The 15,294-nt window shown below is 48.0% G+C and overlaps 7 protein-coding genes; 2 read left to right on the top strand and 5 right to left on the bottom strand.

The window, feature by feature from the left end:
- Nucleotides 1-339: 339 nt before the first annotated feature.
- Nucleotides 340-1,038, bottom strand: FFUJ_01953 (uncharacterized protein; the record flags this gene model as incomplete). The annotated part of the gene is made up of 1 exon (XM_023571862.1): nt 340-1,038. One exon carries the CDS (start codon nt 1,036-1,038, stop codon nt 340-342), a length of 699 nt encoding a protein of 232 aa, XP_023423647.1.
- Nucleotides 1,039-2,467: 1,429 nt separating this feature from the next.
- On the bottom strand, nt 2,468-3,847 carry FFUJ_01954 (uncharacterized protein; the record flags this gene model as incomplete). Its single annotated transcript, XM_023571751.1, has 1 exon — nt 2,468-3,847. The coding sequence occupies one exon, from the start codon at nt 3,845-3,847 to the stop codon at nt 2,468-2,470; it is 1,380 nt and encodes a 459-aa protein (XP_023423646.1).
- A 1,155-nt stretch (nt 3,848-5,002) lies between these two features.
- Nucleotides 5,003-5,725, bottom strand: FFUJ_01955 (uncharacterized protein; the record flags this gene model as incomplete). Its single annotated transcript, XM_023571640.1, has 1 exon — nt 5,003-5,725. One exon carries the CDS (start codon nt 5,723-5,725, stop codon nt 5,003-5,005), a length of 723 nt encoding a protein of 240 aa, XP_023423645.1.
- A 931-nt stretch (nt 5,726-6,656) lies between these two features.
- FFUJ_01956 (uncharacterized protein) lies at nt 6,657-7,043 on the top strand (the record flags this gene model as incomplete). The annotated part of the gene is made up of 1 exon (XM_023571529.1): nt 6,657-7,043. One exon carries the CDS (start codon nt 6,657-6,659, stop codon nt 7,041-7,043), a length of 387 nt encoding a protein of 128 aa, XP_023423644.1.
- A 1,077-nt stretch (nt 7,044-8,120) lies between these two features.
- Nucleotides 8,121-9,756, top strand: FFUJ_01957 (putative protein disulfate isomerase; the record flags this gene model as incomplete). XM_023571418.1 has 3 exons in its annotated part: nt 8,121-8,894; nt 8,952-9,388; nt 9,438-9,756. 3 exons carry the CDS (start codon nt 8,121-8,123, stop codon nt 9,754-9,756), a joined length of 1,530 nt encoding a protein of 509 aa, XP_023423643.1.
- A 1,154-nt stretch (nt 9,757-10,910) lies between these two features.
- On the bottom strand, nt 10,911-11,358 carry FFUJ_01958 (uncharacterized protein; the record flags this gene model as incomplete). XM_023571307.1 has 2 exons in its annotated part: nt 10,911-11,123; nt 11,179-11,358. 2 exons carry the CDS (start codon nt 11,356-11,358, stop codon nt 10,911-10,913), a joined length of 393 nt encoding a protein of 130 aa, XP_023423642.1.
- Nucleotides 11,359-14,307: 2,949 nt separating this feature from the next.
- On the bottom strand, nt 14,308-14,964 carry FFUJ_01959 (uncharacterized protein; the record flags this gene model as incomplete). The annotated part of the gene is made up of 1 exon (XM_023571196.1): nt 14,308-14,964. One exon carries the CDS (start codon nt 14,962-14,964, stop codon nt 14,308-14,310), a length of 657 nt encoding a protein of 218 aa, XP_023423641.1.
- Nucleotides 14,965-15,294: the final 330 nt, after the last annotated feature.

Below are 15,294 nucleotides of genomic sequence, written 5' to 3'. Positions count from 1 at the left end.
CTCCTCGAGAGGAGATGAAAGTTAAAACACATGAGCACCACATCCATCCTTTCATACACCTAGACCGTCCAACGCCATGTGAGTCCTTGTTATCTCGCTACCCTGTACCCGGCCAATCGCCACATTACCTCGTCCACCACTCAACGATTCTCAGCCATGAACACTCGTGAATGAGGGCGAACAGGCGAAATAATGTCGCCATATGAAAGATAAAGCGAAAAAGAAAAGTCGAAACGCAAAAGGAAGTCATCCGGTGCGGTGAGGCGTGAGTGTCTCGATGGCCTCGATGCTCAGAGCCCGAACGACCAGCAACCGGTAGCTTGCAAACATCGTTGCTATTCAAGAATACCAATACGGGGTGATGTAGCTACGGTCATTATACATAGCCTCAATCTCCTCGGCTGGGCCCTCATCGACGTCGTTCAGGTCAGCACCGGCCTCGAGGAGAGTGAAAATAATGGATCGTGAAGGAAGCACTCTCTCCCACGACCCACGACCACAACGAAAGGCAAAAGAAAGAGGAGCCTCACGCAGATGAACCAGAACTGCCTCCAGGAGTGTTTCATCAGGATCAGCCCCGTGCTGAAGGAGCCAGTCCACAGCCACGTACTGTAGAGACGAGATAGCCTGGCGCAGAGGGCGACAGCCCAGGGAGAGGTAGAGTCGCTGGCCGTACCCAAAGGTCATAGTCTCGTTGAGAGGCCAGTGGGTGTCGATCACGGCGCCGAACTCGAAGCAGAGCTCCAAAGTTGCGATGTTGCTGGTTGATGCTGCGTAGAACAGGGGGTACCAGCTGTCGTACTTGCCTGCGAGCTTGTAGATCTCCCTGTTCAGGGTGCGGTGGAGATACTTTGAGGTTCTGGCGAGGCGAGAGGCGCCGCGGAAGATGAGGAGTTTGGTGATGTGGAGGAGGATCTCCTGTGGGATGCGCTCGAGGATGGAGGGGTTGGGGACCATCGTGGTCTTGGTGATGTTGGGGATGAGAGCAGTGGAGGATGTGCTGCCTTGGGAGGTGTTGGTGTTGACTGCGGACGACATGATGACCGTTCGCTGGGGGATGAGGGATATGGGAAATGCTTTGTGGTGGTAATGAGAGATGAGATGTGAAGAGGGGGGAAAATGAGGCGCGTTGTTGTTCTGGGCTGTTGATCGTTGTGATATCGAGCAGTGGCTAGTCGCGATGATTGAAAGATGAGAGATGAGATGTGAAGGAGAGGGAAAGATGGGTTGCACTCAGTGTTTTGTGAGCTGCGAAAGATTGAGTTGTGACCAGCCTCTTTGATGACTGGAGAGGAGATGTGAAGAAGGGGAGAAGCTGGAGCGAGTTGATATGGAGGAGAATCCTGACAGTGGCGCCAAGCGTGCCCGCACAGTTCTAACTCCTGTGAGTCAAGCTCTCAAGCGCTGTTGAGCCCTGAACACAGTCTTACAACGGAAAGGGGTACGTTTTGTTGGGGGAATGAACACTGATGATCCGAACACTGGCGGGCAGGGAGATACGTGGGAGTAGTTGTTGCTACGGTGAGAGGGGAAATGCTGGTTGATAAGGATGACGCAGCACTAGAGTAGCTAGATTCCCCGGCTGAGTTATTTGGTACGCAGGATGGTCGCAGTTCACAAACGGACTCAGCGTTGAGGAGTCAACGTAAGAGGAAAAGTCACTGCGCTGCAAAGGAAGTCATCCCAACTCAAGTGACAAAACTACTATGCACAATCCCCATCTTTGTTTAGCCAGCCCAGCGGGCCATCTTAGTTGTCCTTCTCATCTTCTCCGATCAAAAGAAAGTTTGGCAAAGTTGACTTACTTTATCCAGGTAATCAGAATCTTGAGTGTCTGCATGCCATGATGCTATCTACCCTCAATTTGAACGAAATGGGCAGAGCGGCACACCGCGAAGCCTCTCTTGGAATATGAGTCAGATTATTCCAGTGGTAACCGCAGTAACAAGATGATTCACCAGAGAAGTATTCAAACAAGATTGGGAGTGCACTACGCAGTAGTTTCGTTGAGTGACTTATCTACATCACAACCTCATGTGTCTTTCTCAAGACACCCAGGTACGATGCGTTTAGAATCTTAGATATAGTCGCTACAGAAAGTAAACCTCAATTAGTTTGCACTGTGATACATTATCTCGTGCACATCATGGTTCCAGAGTGAAGTGTTTCCCGAGATACTAAGAAGAAGCCACCAAAAGACAATATTCCTTGCACAAACTGAAGGACACTTTCCCCTTTCCGCAAAACCAGCCTGGAAGTTGCCAACGCAATAGACCCTCATCAAAACACGTCCCTGAAACAAACCTGCAAAGATCAATCGTACCACACTCAAATCCGATCATCAGCCTCCAGAGAAGTCACCCACTGCTCATATCCTGCTTCGTCCCTAGGGGAGCAACTCAGTGCTCACAATGATCGTCATAATATCAAGACATGTTATTAGTCTCGATAAGATCAAAAAGATCCATCAATCGTGAGATCTGACCACAGCACTTCCGATACTCCAGAACGATGGATTGATGTCCTCGTCAATATAAAACCGGTGCGGACGTCGCGTCTCCTCCGGAAACTCAGACTCGCTCCAATCATCCTGGTCCAAATACGTTCTCATGAGCTCAGGTGCCGTTGCGAAATCTCGAATAGCCTTGCGGAATGCGCTCCATCGATACTTTCTGGCGGCGTCGCCGGTGCCCGGGCTCATCTTGGCGATCTGTCGAAGAGCATCCAAAACTCCTTGGAACAAATCCCGCTCATGCTCGTCGATAGCGTTGTAGCGCAGGAGCAACTTCATCTTGGCTTCCCAGATATCGGCTGTTTGCCCTTGATATTCCTCTTCCCAGCCCGTAACAGGCTCCATGAGGTCGGCGTATAGACTCGAGATTACAGATGCAAAGTCTGTCTCGATGAACCACGGCTCGTGGTGCGGTCTGCCTTTGAAGAAAGGTTCCTGGGCGTCACACCAATCCTTCAGTGCTGGCGGGGCTTCCCAAGTATCCAGTTCCAAGTCCGTGAGGAAAACACCGCGCTTTGTGTACTCCTGGAGAAGGACTTCGAGGATGATGGGTGGACAATGGGATCGAAGGGCGATGGTCATGGTGGTTTCGTGCCATACGTGACGCAGGGGAGGACCGCATTTTAAGCAACTGCAGTCTACTGCTCTCTCTTGTCGTTCCTTTGCTGCGTAGCCTGGAGCCCGTTCGGGATTCAGACGGAGAGGAATGGGAAGACCCTGACCACTCAGAAACTGGATGATGTCGCAGATTCCTTTGACTTTGTCATGATCTCCCATCCCTCTTTGAAAAAGCTGGATAAGAGATTCAGGCATCATATTCGACATAGATGAGATCGAGTGATGGTTACGTGGCCAGTGCTGGAGCGAAAAACCCTTGGAACACAACCACATGAGAGCATTCGCAAAACTCGGGTTCCATTCTTCTTTGATGACGCGAAACAGAAGAAGGTCAATCGGTCTGTGTTTGCTGTGCTTTGCAAGCTTGTTGCGGCATTGACACTTGACATGTTTCTTGTCCCAGACGATCGAGACTTCAATACCGCCGAACTCGTAATTGCGCTCCATTCTGGCGACGTCTGCAGTCTTGAGTGCTTTCCGGAAATCTTCAAAGCTGCCTGACCGGTAGTATAGTGGGCGAATGACACTGAAGAGCGCAGCTGAAGACAAGGCTAGAGATTTAAGGTCTTTAGCTCTGGGCTTGTCGATTTTCTTGACTATCATGCGCTTCAGCTCGACAGGGAGACGCGCGAGAGCTCCCGTCTGCTGAGGTCGCTTGTCGGAGGGCTTCACGATGAAGGATGAGCATCCTGAGTTGAGAGGGAAGAGGGAGCCCATTGTGGTGGATTTCTGGATGGGATGGCAATGGGGAATAAAAGTATCACTTTGACTTCTGAGTTAATGTTGTTGTGAGAGTTTACTGTGAGGGGAGTTGAGAGGAGTAAATAAAATCTGCACCTAGCGTAACGGGATGAAACCAGCAGTTAAGCAGTGGGGTGAACAAGAGTGGCATGCCACTGCCAGATTTTGACCTGAGGCTGTGCTAGCTAAACGCGGATTCAAATGCATGCTCAGGCTGAAAAGTGAACACTGGCGGCACGTGGAACGCAACAGTCACGAAGAGGAAGAGGCCTTGATTGATATTGGAAGAAAAGAAAGAAAAGCTCCAATTTGTGTTTGCCATGTTCTTATGCCCTATCTATAATAAACGCAATAATGATATAAAAAAAGGTTACCACGGGCTCACTGGCTCACTAAAGGATTTCGGCAAGCAACTCGGGGGCTTATCACCTACGGACCTTTCCAGTGTATATGCTCCAGATATGATCTTTTTAGAGAGCCAAGTATTGATGTGGGATATAATTATAACCGTCTTTGCGAAGTTCTGCCAGTGAATATGGGAGGTTTACATGCATTGAGAACCTTGGTACTAGATCCTTGGCCAGTGGCGCCCACACACAAGTCACAAGTAGTCTGTTTACTTCAGCCCGTAAACGAGGGAATAAGGGAAGTATGTAGAGAACTAAGCCTCGTTTGTCAATTGTGGTGAGAGAAACTATTTGTACACAGTATCGGATTCAGGGTTCTGTCATTTCCAGTGCAAAGATCCCTTAGAATTTCCAGTCTTAGGCATCATCAACTTTTGCAACAATCGTGATTTCTTAAATACAGTGATAATATCTAAAGTTGATCTCGTTCGGCTGCCCCACAAGACTTCTGCCCTTCTATCAACGACATAGAAAACGTAGAAATGAGATATTCAAGAATAGGGAAAAGGAAAGGAACAAGAAAACCAAAACAAAGAAGGCCCAAAGATTCGCACAACTCTTTCGTCTTCTGTAGGAGCTAATTGAACAAAGGACTCCAAAAATGTGCCATGTATAGTGCTGCTCCAGCGAGGACAGGCCAAGCTGAGTTGGATCGCAAACCAACTGTGGAAGTCATGATTTCAGAGTAACCCTCAATAGTGCGGCCGTATATCGAGCCAAAGCTTTACCAGAGACTTCCTTGTCGGCATGCGATCTTGATACCCTTGTCGAAGTACTGGCCAACACCTGGGACGAAGCTAGCCAGCACCTCAGCAATGGCGCCAGCTTTCCCGCAACCGCTCTCGCCCCTCAAGGTCTGGGCGCCGATCTTGATCTGGTACATATCCGCACGGAGAGACCCGTCCCTGTTGTAGACGTTGATGCGGACCTGGGACGGGAGCTTGCGGCCCCAGCTAAACTTCTGGCACTCTACCATGTACTCGCAGGGGCAGTAGACCTTCTTCGTGGTAGCCCGACCACAAGCAGCATTTTTGTTGTTCGGAGTAGATTCCTGCCAGGTAAAGCCGCTGCAGTCTGTGTAGACGGGGTACTGGTTCTGCTGACCAGCTGCCTGGACAGTTGCCCACATAGCTTGGATGAGGGCATCTCGCATCTGCCAGCCGCTGACTTTGCCGACTACTCCCCACTGCCCATCGAGCTGGACTCGGACAGATGTCTTTGGTTTGTCGTACCCAGAGTTGCAGTTGCCGGTGTACTGCCAAGTGGTGTGGTCGGAGAGGCCGCCCTTGTCGTCGGACACATCGTACATGCGGTTCCAGACGCTCCAGAAGGAATCAAGGTTGCCCACGTTGACCAACTCATCCGTGTAGGTTGCGTGAAGGTTGAAGTCAGCAGCAAGTACCTGCCCAACGGCGAGGGTGCCGAGTATGATGGAAGTGAGCTTCATTGGGATTGGGTGGTAGAGGTAAAAGAATGAGAAGGAGGGGTAGTGAAGGACTGCGTAGTGCTTTGCTTTGTTGAAGCTGTGTTGTTCTGTTCTTGGTTCTGTTGTGCCTTGGATCTTTATCATACGAACATAACCTTCTTATACTCGCGTTCAACTTGTTAGTTAGCTTTGACGACAACATACTCAACCGGTTCCCCGGTTCAGGGCACCGAAATCTGCACGGAACTTTCATAGGGAAAGTCTATAGTTGGGTTTTAAGTTTCAGATCCGAGCTAGAGGCATGCTCTAAGACATTGAGTATGTATTCCTGAACTTAGAAACATGTTCTCAAATAACACAATTTACACAGTGATTTCCAGAAAACATCCGTGCAATAGTCTGCCAGGCTTCAAAGCCAATAGAATGCACCACGAGGTCTATCTTGAAACCACCGGACTATCTCGTATAGCTTTCTCAGCCGTTGTATCTCGTATAGCTTTGACAAAGCTCTGACTGGAAACCTCGACATTCATGCTCATGACAACCGTGCTGAGGTTGTAAATACGTGGAACCAGCCAGGCACAGGAAAGCATCTCGTGGATACTCAATAACGTAGCAGATTTCTCCTGAAGACACTCGGGCATCGCTGATTCGAAACTTACCTCGACATGAATTGCCCAAAAAGTTCAGCCCGCATGCTAGGTCTCGGTGTCATAAAGGGGTAAGTGAATTATCGGTGACCGGCAAAAAGTCTGATCTGCCTTTAGGCCAAAGACACAGCGAGTCTCCAGGATACATATACGAGCTGGTGCCCGCTTGTCTGACTTGACCGACCTGCATCATCGACTATCGACACCATCTACAAGACTTGATTACTCCTCACAACGCTCTACATCACATCTAAAATTTGACCAAGTTCTTTCTTGTGAATAAGCCTTTTTCCAACATTATTATGTTTTCCCTCATTCCTCTCCTGAGTCTCCTCGTCGTTGGCTCTCATGCAAACCCCTTCCTCGACGCACGAAGCGTCGCCAGCGTTGAGCTGCCCGCCAAACTCAGCGCTATCAATTTCGACCCAGCCAATAAAGACGGCGTGACTTTCCACATCGCTGCCGCCGGCGTTGACACTCAGTGTTACCCACCTACCAAAGACACCGTCGCTGCGGGCAGAATCTACAAGTGCGGCGAAAACGCTGCTGTCACTTTCAGCTACACCGGCGAGGATGGCAAGCTTAGCGTTTGGCTGAGTAATGAGAATGGATCCTTTGCTGGCTCTACTCTCGTCTCCGGTCCCGTTTCGGGTGAGGTCGCCATCGACCTCGCCAGCCTGAACGGTTGAACATTTGTTGGAAGCATGGGGTTAGCAGTGGGCGAGTTAGGTTGTTAGATGGATCGCGTTATTTGCAGTTGAGACTTGTGGCTGGGAGCTTAAATCATCAGAGAGAAATTAGTTAGATTGATTGCGAATCAGGGGCGATGTGTGTGGGGAATACGGACGGAGGAACCGGCAGTGTGTTGTGTAGTTAAATCCATTCAAGTACAGTCGCATCTCTTTTCGTACTGCACTTTGAAGTGATGTATTAGCATAGTAGTCTACGAAATATTTGGCTTTTATACGTGATTCAGTAGATTACACTAGCACGCTCGGGCCATGCCGAGAAATTTTCCTCTTCCTTCGTAGAATAGCCATATGTGCCGAAGCCTTGCTGTTTCTAGGATAGTTTCGAGGGGACGATTGTTTCAGGGCGGAAGACTTGTAGCCAATTTCAGTTCCTGCGTGTTCTAGAATTACCTGAACATTGTTCTATCGAGGCTTATAAGTGAGCCATCATTCTAGGGGCAATTTAGCGTGCGGCTCGATCCAAACTTTAAGTTGTGCACGTGGGTTTTCTATCGCCTTTCTTTCGTGACATCTGACAGCTTAAACTTCAGGTCAATATAAGGTCAAAGCGTGCATGACCTCACTAACCTGGGGTCGGGGATCGTTGATGAAGAACCCATAAGCTTATAGCGTTTTCTCTGCCTGAGATTGGTCAGGGGTACCCTAAAACTCAGTAAACGTGTAGATGCTAAAGGAAATGCTTGGCTATTTCTCTTGACCGAGAATCAGAACCTGCTATGGCTTCAGCTGAAACAAGCTAGATACTACTGAACCTAAAAAGCACCAAGTATGATTGATGCCCAAGTGCTATGCGATGATATGGCTCCGTCCTTGTGGCTTCTTTTCTATTCGGACTCGTATTCCCAAGGACGTATGCGGCCGGCTCAGCCCGCTACCTGTCCTCATCATCAGAGATGTCGCACCTGTACCCCGACGGGTGATATGAGCTCTGTTCCTGCATATAAGCCGGTTCCACAACGGTGCCTTCTTCTAAACAATAATTCCTTCTTTCCAGATTTCAAACAAAGCTGCAACATGTTCGTTCCTCATGCGCTGTTACTTCTCACGTATGGCACCTTTGTCTGGGCCCTTTCAGTCTCCGACCTTGGCGAAGATGACTTCTTCGACCTTGTGAATTCAGACAACCTTGCTCTTGTGCTCTTTGTTACCCCTAGTTGTGTGAAGTGTGACGAGATTACCACTCAGTTCGAGCAGGCCTCAGACCTCTCGCTCAAGGCCAACTTTGTACGGGTAGATTGTTCAACTAACGGTAAAGTCTGCGATGATGTCGGAGTTCTTCATGTTCCAGAGGTCAGGCTTTCCAGAGGCCGTGGTCGACTCACCCTTTACCGAGGCGACTTAGACACTTCAGCGTACTATAACCCCCTTTCTCCCGAGAAGTTTTGCGCTAAGCACCTTGTTTATTTTAGGCTATTGTCATTCATCGAACGGCAACATGGGCCAGCTATTATGGAACTAAGTGATGCCAATTATCACGAGTTTTTGAGCCCTGATTACGTTTCAATCGTCGCTTTCATTGACGATAAAGATAAAGACTTGGTCGAGCTATATTCGCAGGTGGCTGAGCAGCTTCGGGGTGAATATGCTTTTGCAATTACCCATAATTCTAGTCGAGCGAGTGATGAAGGTGTCACTCGACCAGGTATTTTGCTTCTCAGCACATTTGACGAGCGTCGCAGCAGCTACGAAGGGCCTTTTGACCAAGATGCACTCCAGCTCTTTATCAAGAAATACGGGACGCCATTGATTGGAGAGCTACACCCGGAGGTTTTCTCTACCTTTGCCGAGGTATACCAACCTGCTCGTACACTTAAAAGGAATCCGACAGCTGATCAACACTATTAGACAAACTTGCCACTAGCACAGATTTTAGTAGCTTCTCCAACAGAGCGCGATCATCTGGTTGACTTGCTCTATCCGCTGGCTCGAAGATTTAGCAGCGTCTTGACCTTTGTTACCGTCGATTCAAACAGGTACCCCCAGCGGGCGGCATTACTCAATCTCGCCGACGGCACCAAATTGGGTTTCGCAATTGAGAATGTCACCTCAACGGAGAAATTTCCCTTGAAAGCCAGCTCGGTCAATGCCGAAAGCATCACAGTATTTGTCCAAGATTTTGTGGCTGGCAAGCTGAAACCAGAAGTCCGATCTCAGCCTGTGCCAGTAAAACAACAAGGCCTCTGCGTCGAATTAGTGGGACACACTTTCAGAGAAGCAGCCTTTGATGACACTCGAGATGTCCTTGTGGAGTTCTACACACCATGGTGTGATTACTGCCTCGAGTAAGCCTGCTTCTCACCTGGTCGAGATCAACTCTAATCAGCACACTAGGTCACATGATGTACTCGAAGAGCTCGCGGTGCACTATCGCGATGTCGGACTCAGCGACAAGATATCCGTCGCCAAAATCGACGTGAGTAGTAACGATGTCCCTGAATTGATCACAGGTTACCCAACGCTGAAGCTATACCCAGCTGGTGGACACCCCCCAGTTACATTTCAGGGCAACTATCGCGAGCCCATTCCTCTAGCGACGTTGATTTCTTTCATTCATGATCATGGCAGGAATCAGCTAGAGGCTGGAGCGGCTTCCTTGGCAAGTAAGAGCTCGAGCACAGCCAATTTAAGCCTGCAGCATGAAGAACTGTAACATAGACGTGTACAAATTCCAGAGAGATAGAGGGTGTTTTGGCAGCTGATAAATAAATCATCTCATGACAACTGCCGCAATCAGAACCCTTTATTTTCAGTGCAATCAAATCTCTTGCATCTCCTTGGCTAGGTTCTCATTCTCTCCGTCAAATCCGAACAGAGGCTCTCACATGGAAGACAATGACACTCTGATCAATTGAACATCAATTGAACACAATGAGAGGCTGACTACAAAGACTCGAAAAAGCTGGTGTAAGATCTTGCAGGATTTTTAGACAAGATCAGACTAGTTAGGACGTGCAGAAGGCTATACAATCTTCTCATCCTATCTGTTTATTCGGAAGCCGGTAGACGGCTTCCATGGCTGCCAATGTTTGACGCTCCAAAGCGTGGAAATTGCTGGACACTTCCCAGATGCACAGAAGCTGGTGCACCTATTGACTATGAGGCTGGATCTGGCTGTTATTCTCTCCGTCTTCTTCAAACAGCTATCGCGTTCACTCGGCCTCTAACCGTTAAGTGGCTTCTTAACCATGGGGCAAGTCCGGATTGCACGAAAGAAGCCCGCTTCCGATACCCTCCTCTTGCACAGGCCCTCAGAACTATTGTTCTACCAGGACTTTCCTTCAGGACTATACCTTATCAAATGAAGCTGAGAGACTGCAAGGTTACAAGCCGCAATATAAGAGGTTATAGTAAAAAGCTAAATTAAGACTTTCTTATTTATATATTAATTCTACTTTAATTCCTTAAGTATCTATATTAATAAGATACTATATCTATTAATAAATTACAGTTAATTAAGCACCTTTTAATTAAGCACCTTTTAATTGAGTGATAAAGCTATCGGATTTAGATAACTTCTTCATAACGTATTTGCTATAGTTTTATGCCTGTCTATGATTTACCCAATGAACCAATCTAAAAACAAAAGACCTAAAAACAACAAAGGAAGTCTAGCGTACCGACCGATAACCTGGTGAAGAATACAGAACCCCAACACAGTCAAAACCGCCTAGCGTGCTCGTAGCAACTCCGATACAATGAGCAGACAAGTCTGAAGTTGGGAGACTGCAGGCTGCGCGTCTTCCTCCTCTATACTTGGCACACCCCCAGACCCTTCCGAGCCTTGTTTCAGCGCTCTCCAGGACCTCAAACAGCCATCAAATTGTTCAGGTCGAACATGGCGATCAGGTCATCGGGATGCATGAGTTTCGCCAGTGTTTGAGCGCCCTCCTGGCGGGCGTTCTCAATCTGGACGACATATCGAATCGCTCGTCGAATACGGCGGCTACCTTGTGGAGGCGGAAGGTGGTTTCGAAGAGGAGCCAGCACAAAGTTGAAGATGCTCAGTGCCAAAGCTCGCTAGAACACGAATTAGCTCAAGTTTAACAGATCATGTAAGAGGACGAGACTTCACCTTTCGCGACGGCATACCCGAGGGCAGACGTGCCTCGCAATCAGGATCGAGGCAAGTCGTATACCCAGGAAAGCTCTTACATCCGCAGCTCTCACAAAGTAGCAAGTTGGCTTGGACAAACAGACCCCGAATGGTGTTGAGGAGGACCATTTCGCTGTGGGCGAAGTTCCGGCCTGCCATGGTGATGACTGGGGAGATGGAAGGAAGTAGGACAAGTGTGTGTTAAAGGCTTTTGGCGTAGGTGAGTTGATTGCCGAACCGGAAAGGATGTCAAGCTGCGATCGCTGTAGGGAGAGAGAGAGAGGCTCATCATGATGATGGTAAGGACTGGGTACTTATAGCACAATTCACAGCTCACGTATGAGAAAGATTCCAATCTCTGTGAACAGGCATGGCTAGCGGATTGAAACGCCTAAGACGGTGTTCTTTGAGTTGTTCGTGGTTCGTGATAGAGTCAAAGCTTGAGACCCTGGTAGCTTTCTCAAAGGAAAAGAAGAGACAATTGCGTCAGTAAAGCAGCAATGCTGCAGATATCTAGGGATAAACGGTAATGGATGTGATGCATCATGAAAAATGTTCTTCAAATAGAAGCAATGTCAGCTCAGAGTTGAGGACAGACATATTCTTCAAAGAAAAAAAGGATCAAGCGAGAGGGAAGTATGAGACAGCAGCAAAACAGAACAAAGAAGTGATGTCGGGCTAAAGTTTAGTAGTTGAAGAAGCGAGACCAGATTCCAAATGGCTGAAGTGTCAGGGATATCGCTTCACGCATGACCGCCATGAGTGACAGTCACAAAATGAACTTGGTGAGTTGGAAGCAAGCAAGAGAGAAAACATAAATCTATCTGTCTCGGTCTCTATGTGCTGCTGAGTGATGCAATAGCATCTATCTGCCTTACAAACTCCCTTGTTTTGAGCATGCTGATGTGCAATGAAGAGGTAATGCATCGGATAAAGGTATTAATGATCAGATGAGCATGGACGGAGGGCTGGGAGGGATCCAATTTCATGAGGTCGTGCAGTATGACATCTCATATTCAATACCACGCTAAAACAACATTGCAAAAGAGAAGAGTAGGAACTGCAAGAGACCTCGGTATCCTGATGACGCCCTTCACCTTCATTGAGACCTCTCGCAATTTACCTACGTAGAACCCACTGCCATTCCGACCCCAAATTCCACCAGTGATCAGAGTACAAGTATCTTTAAAAGAAGATCAGACATCTTGTGAGATATCCTGTTTGTCGACAAGATTTGCAACGAGCCTTTAGAGCAACTCAATGAGCCTCTCTCGGTTTCAAGAGCTGCAGCTATCCGGACTAAGCATCTAAAGAATTATAGGCGAGCCTCCCGTGCTTACGGCCGTGCCGCAAGTTGTTGGTCAAACTGGACAGTGCTATTGGCCAGCTGAATGCGGTGGCTTGTTTGTATCTGCTCATGTTCCGTAGATGCAGGCTCGGAGCAGGCTTGAGAAGTTAGCAGAGGGGGCGAGTGAATGCATTCAGCTTGAAGATCTTGCAATGTTCAACTCTCCGTACTAATCCTCTTAAATCTTCGATGGGCCGCGAAACTGGAATGGTGAAACAGAACGTCGAGTTTGCTGAACCGTAATTCAACGGATGGAAAGGCAAAGTCAGTTAGTGGCCAGTTATTTGTCGCAGGACCTCCGCACTCTGGATGCTGCTCATCCAAGGATTGCTGTGATGCTGTATAAAGCTACGTATTGGATATGCAGCCTGCGCTGCGATCCGCCCTTAAATTAGGTACGTTTGTTTGGTTGTCGGAGGTTCCCGGGCTTGTCTTTTTATAATACATCACATTGATCAAACGTGTGCTACCACCGAAGCAATTTCGTAGCCCAGGAACAGGAGTATTTTCAGATGGTCAACGATATTTATTTCTTCTTGAGAACAAGTGTGACTACACCAGATTTCAGTCGCAGCATGTGGTTATTTGGCATCTTTGACAGTTTTCGAATCGTCGTAATATCTCTAGAGCTCGGACTGCCGCCAGGGCTCCGTTGGAGCACGGAGGTGATCAGGCAACAGCAAATGCCAATGAATAAGCGATATTTAGAGACGGGAACTGACACGAATGGAATAAGTGGCGTCAATCTATATACGTCATTGACTCTTTCAACGCGACATGGTAGGATGGATGCCTGTGCAACAAGGTTTCAGCTTTTGCTTGTAATTGGGATTGAAAGGACCTTGAATCGATTCATGCAATTGGTATACTGACCAAGTGAAAGAAAAGAAAAGGCCATGGCCTCCTCTTTGTGACGTTTCAGAGGATCAGGAAGTTGCAAGTACCATTCCTTGGATGAAGACTCAACAGAATGGGAGGTTTCTAACACGTCGTAGCTCAGGTACGTCCAAGTGAGGCTATATTATGTATGGTTGCACCTTATAGGAATGAAATCAATGACCGAGCCTGGTCTTTGAGTGTCAGCATCACTTGACAAGAATGGCTCACTGATCTGCATACAGTCCCCCCAGGAGCAACAAATATCCGATTCCGCTCTTTAGCTTTGTATCTCGCCCTACAGCGGAATACGAATGATTGCTTCTTATTAGCTCAGATCTTTACTAAGCAGTCACGTGCTCATATCGATAACAGCATCGTATCCATGATATCCCCACAGTGGCAAAGTACTGGTTAGGCCCAGCCACACTGGGCTTCCCTTATCGGCTTCAGCTGGTTAAAGTCTCCAGCGCGTGAAGCAAACTGTGTAGATGCCTGAGGCATGACAGCCCGCCAGAATCAGTCAGCCTTGCTCTCCCGCTGACTCTGATTTATGGTTGTCACCTCACATCTCATTGAAAATATTTTCGCCATAGTGGTGACTAACCAGAATATCATTAAAGTTTGGTTGATGAGTAGGCTGAATTCTAGACCAGCTGTTGTGAGCAGGGACTAAGTCTCTGAAACTAAGAATACAACTACAATCAGACGGGATGCTCTACGTTAAACAAGAACGACGGGCAATGGATCAGTACTATAGAAAATGGTGAATAAATAAAGCGAGATAAAGAAAGATACAGGAGGGAAAAAATGCCGGACCATAAGATAAGACAATCTGTGTAGGCCCAACACACGATGGCAGCCATCAAGACCCATGCCTGACCCTAAAGGCGGCTTTTGTGTTGAGGACAACAGAAAGCGCCGGCTTCAATAGAGTCAAGATGGACTCTCTCAAGATCACCAAGGGATTGTTCCTGGGCACCCGCTTGGCGAAGGATCTTGATCATCTCCCGAGCATTCTGGGCAAGACGTTTGGAGCCTGGAGTCTTGGAGCCTTTGAATTTCCATCGAAGAGGTATATCCCAGCCAATCCTGGGCCTGATGGCCAAATCGACGGCTGCCCCAAGAGGGCAGGTTGCATATATGGATTGATTGTCATCCCTCATGGAATTTGGGTTTGCTCCATGTGCGAGAAGCCACTTAACCGTGAGGGGTCGGCAGAATGCGATGGCCATCTGCAGAGGCCGAACGCAGTCTTCCGGCTCCCTATAATCGACAGGCGCACCAGCCTCGAGACATCTGGCAAGAGTACGGCAGTTGCCATCCTCGGCTGCTTCGAACATATATCGCCACTTAAGCCGTTCACCGGCATCAGAGTAGATATGCAAGATAAGCATATCATATAGTTTCCTGCAAGTCCTGGAGAGATTCATCTTATCCGAGTAGTCGCTAGTGGATCCAACGACACCAAACAGGACTTTTGAAGGAAGCTGGCAGAGTTTGCTTTGAGTTTGAGTTTGGGTGGAGGAATGAGGACTCATTGTAACGGGAGTAGTAGAAGAATACTGAAAAATGTCGCAGGAGTAAATTTGAAACGAATGTGAATAGTAGGGCAATAGTGATACCCCAGCTCGAGTCGAATTGGACGTGTTTTATAATTCTGGGCCATCCTTACGCAGACCAGTTCTGTTGAGTCTTTGTAGTCGGCTTTTCATTGAGTCGGGCGATCCGAGTGACATCTGCTTCCATTTTTAGAGTCTTGGTCTTATATTGGGGCAACAAAAAGAACGAGAAAGTGGCTTTTGGCTCATAATATAACTCCCAGTCCTTAAGACCTAAGTATAAGTATGCACGTAGTCTGAACACCGTGG

This window comes from Fusarium fujikuroi, chromosome FFUJ_chr01, assembly GCF_900079805.1.
Source record: "Fusarium fujikuroi IMI 58289 draft genome, chromosome FFUJ_chr01".
Lineage (NCBI taxonomy): Eukaryota > Fungi > Ascomycota > Sordariomycetes > Hypocreales > Nectriaceae > Fusarium > Fusarium fujikuroi.
Note: the sequence above shows the minus strand (reverse complement) of the source record. Positions and strands in the feature narration are given on the sequence as shown.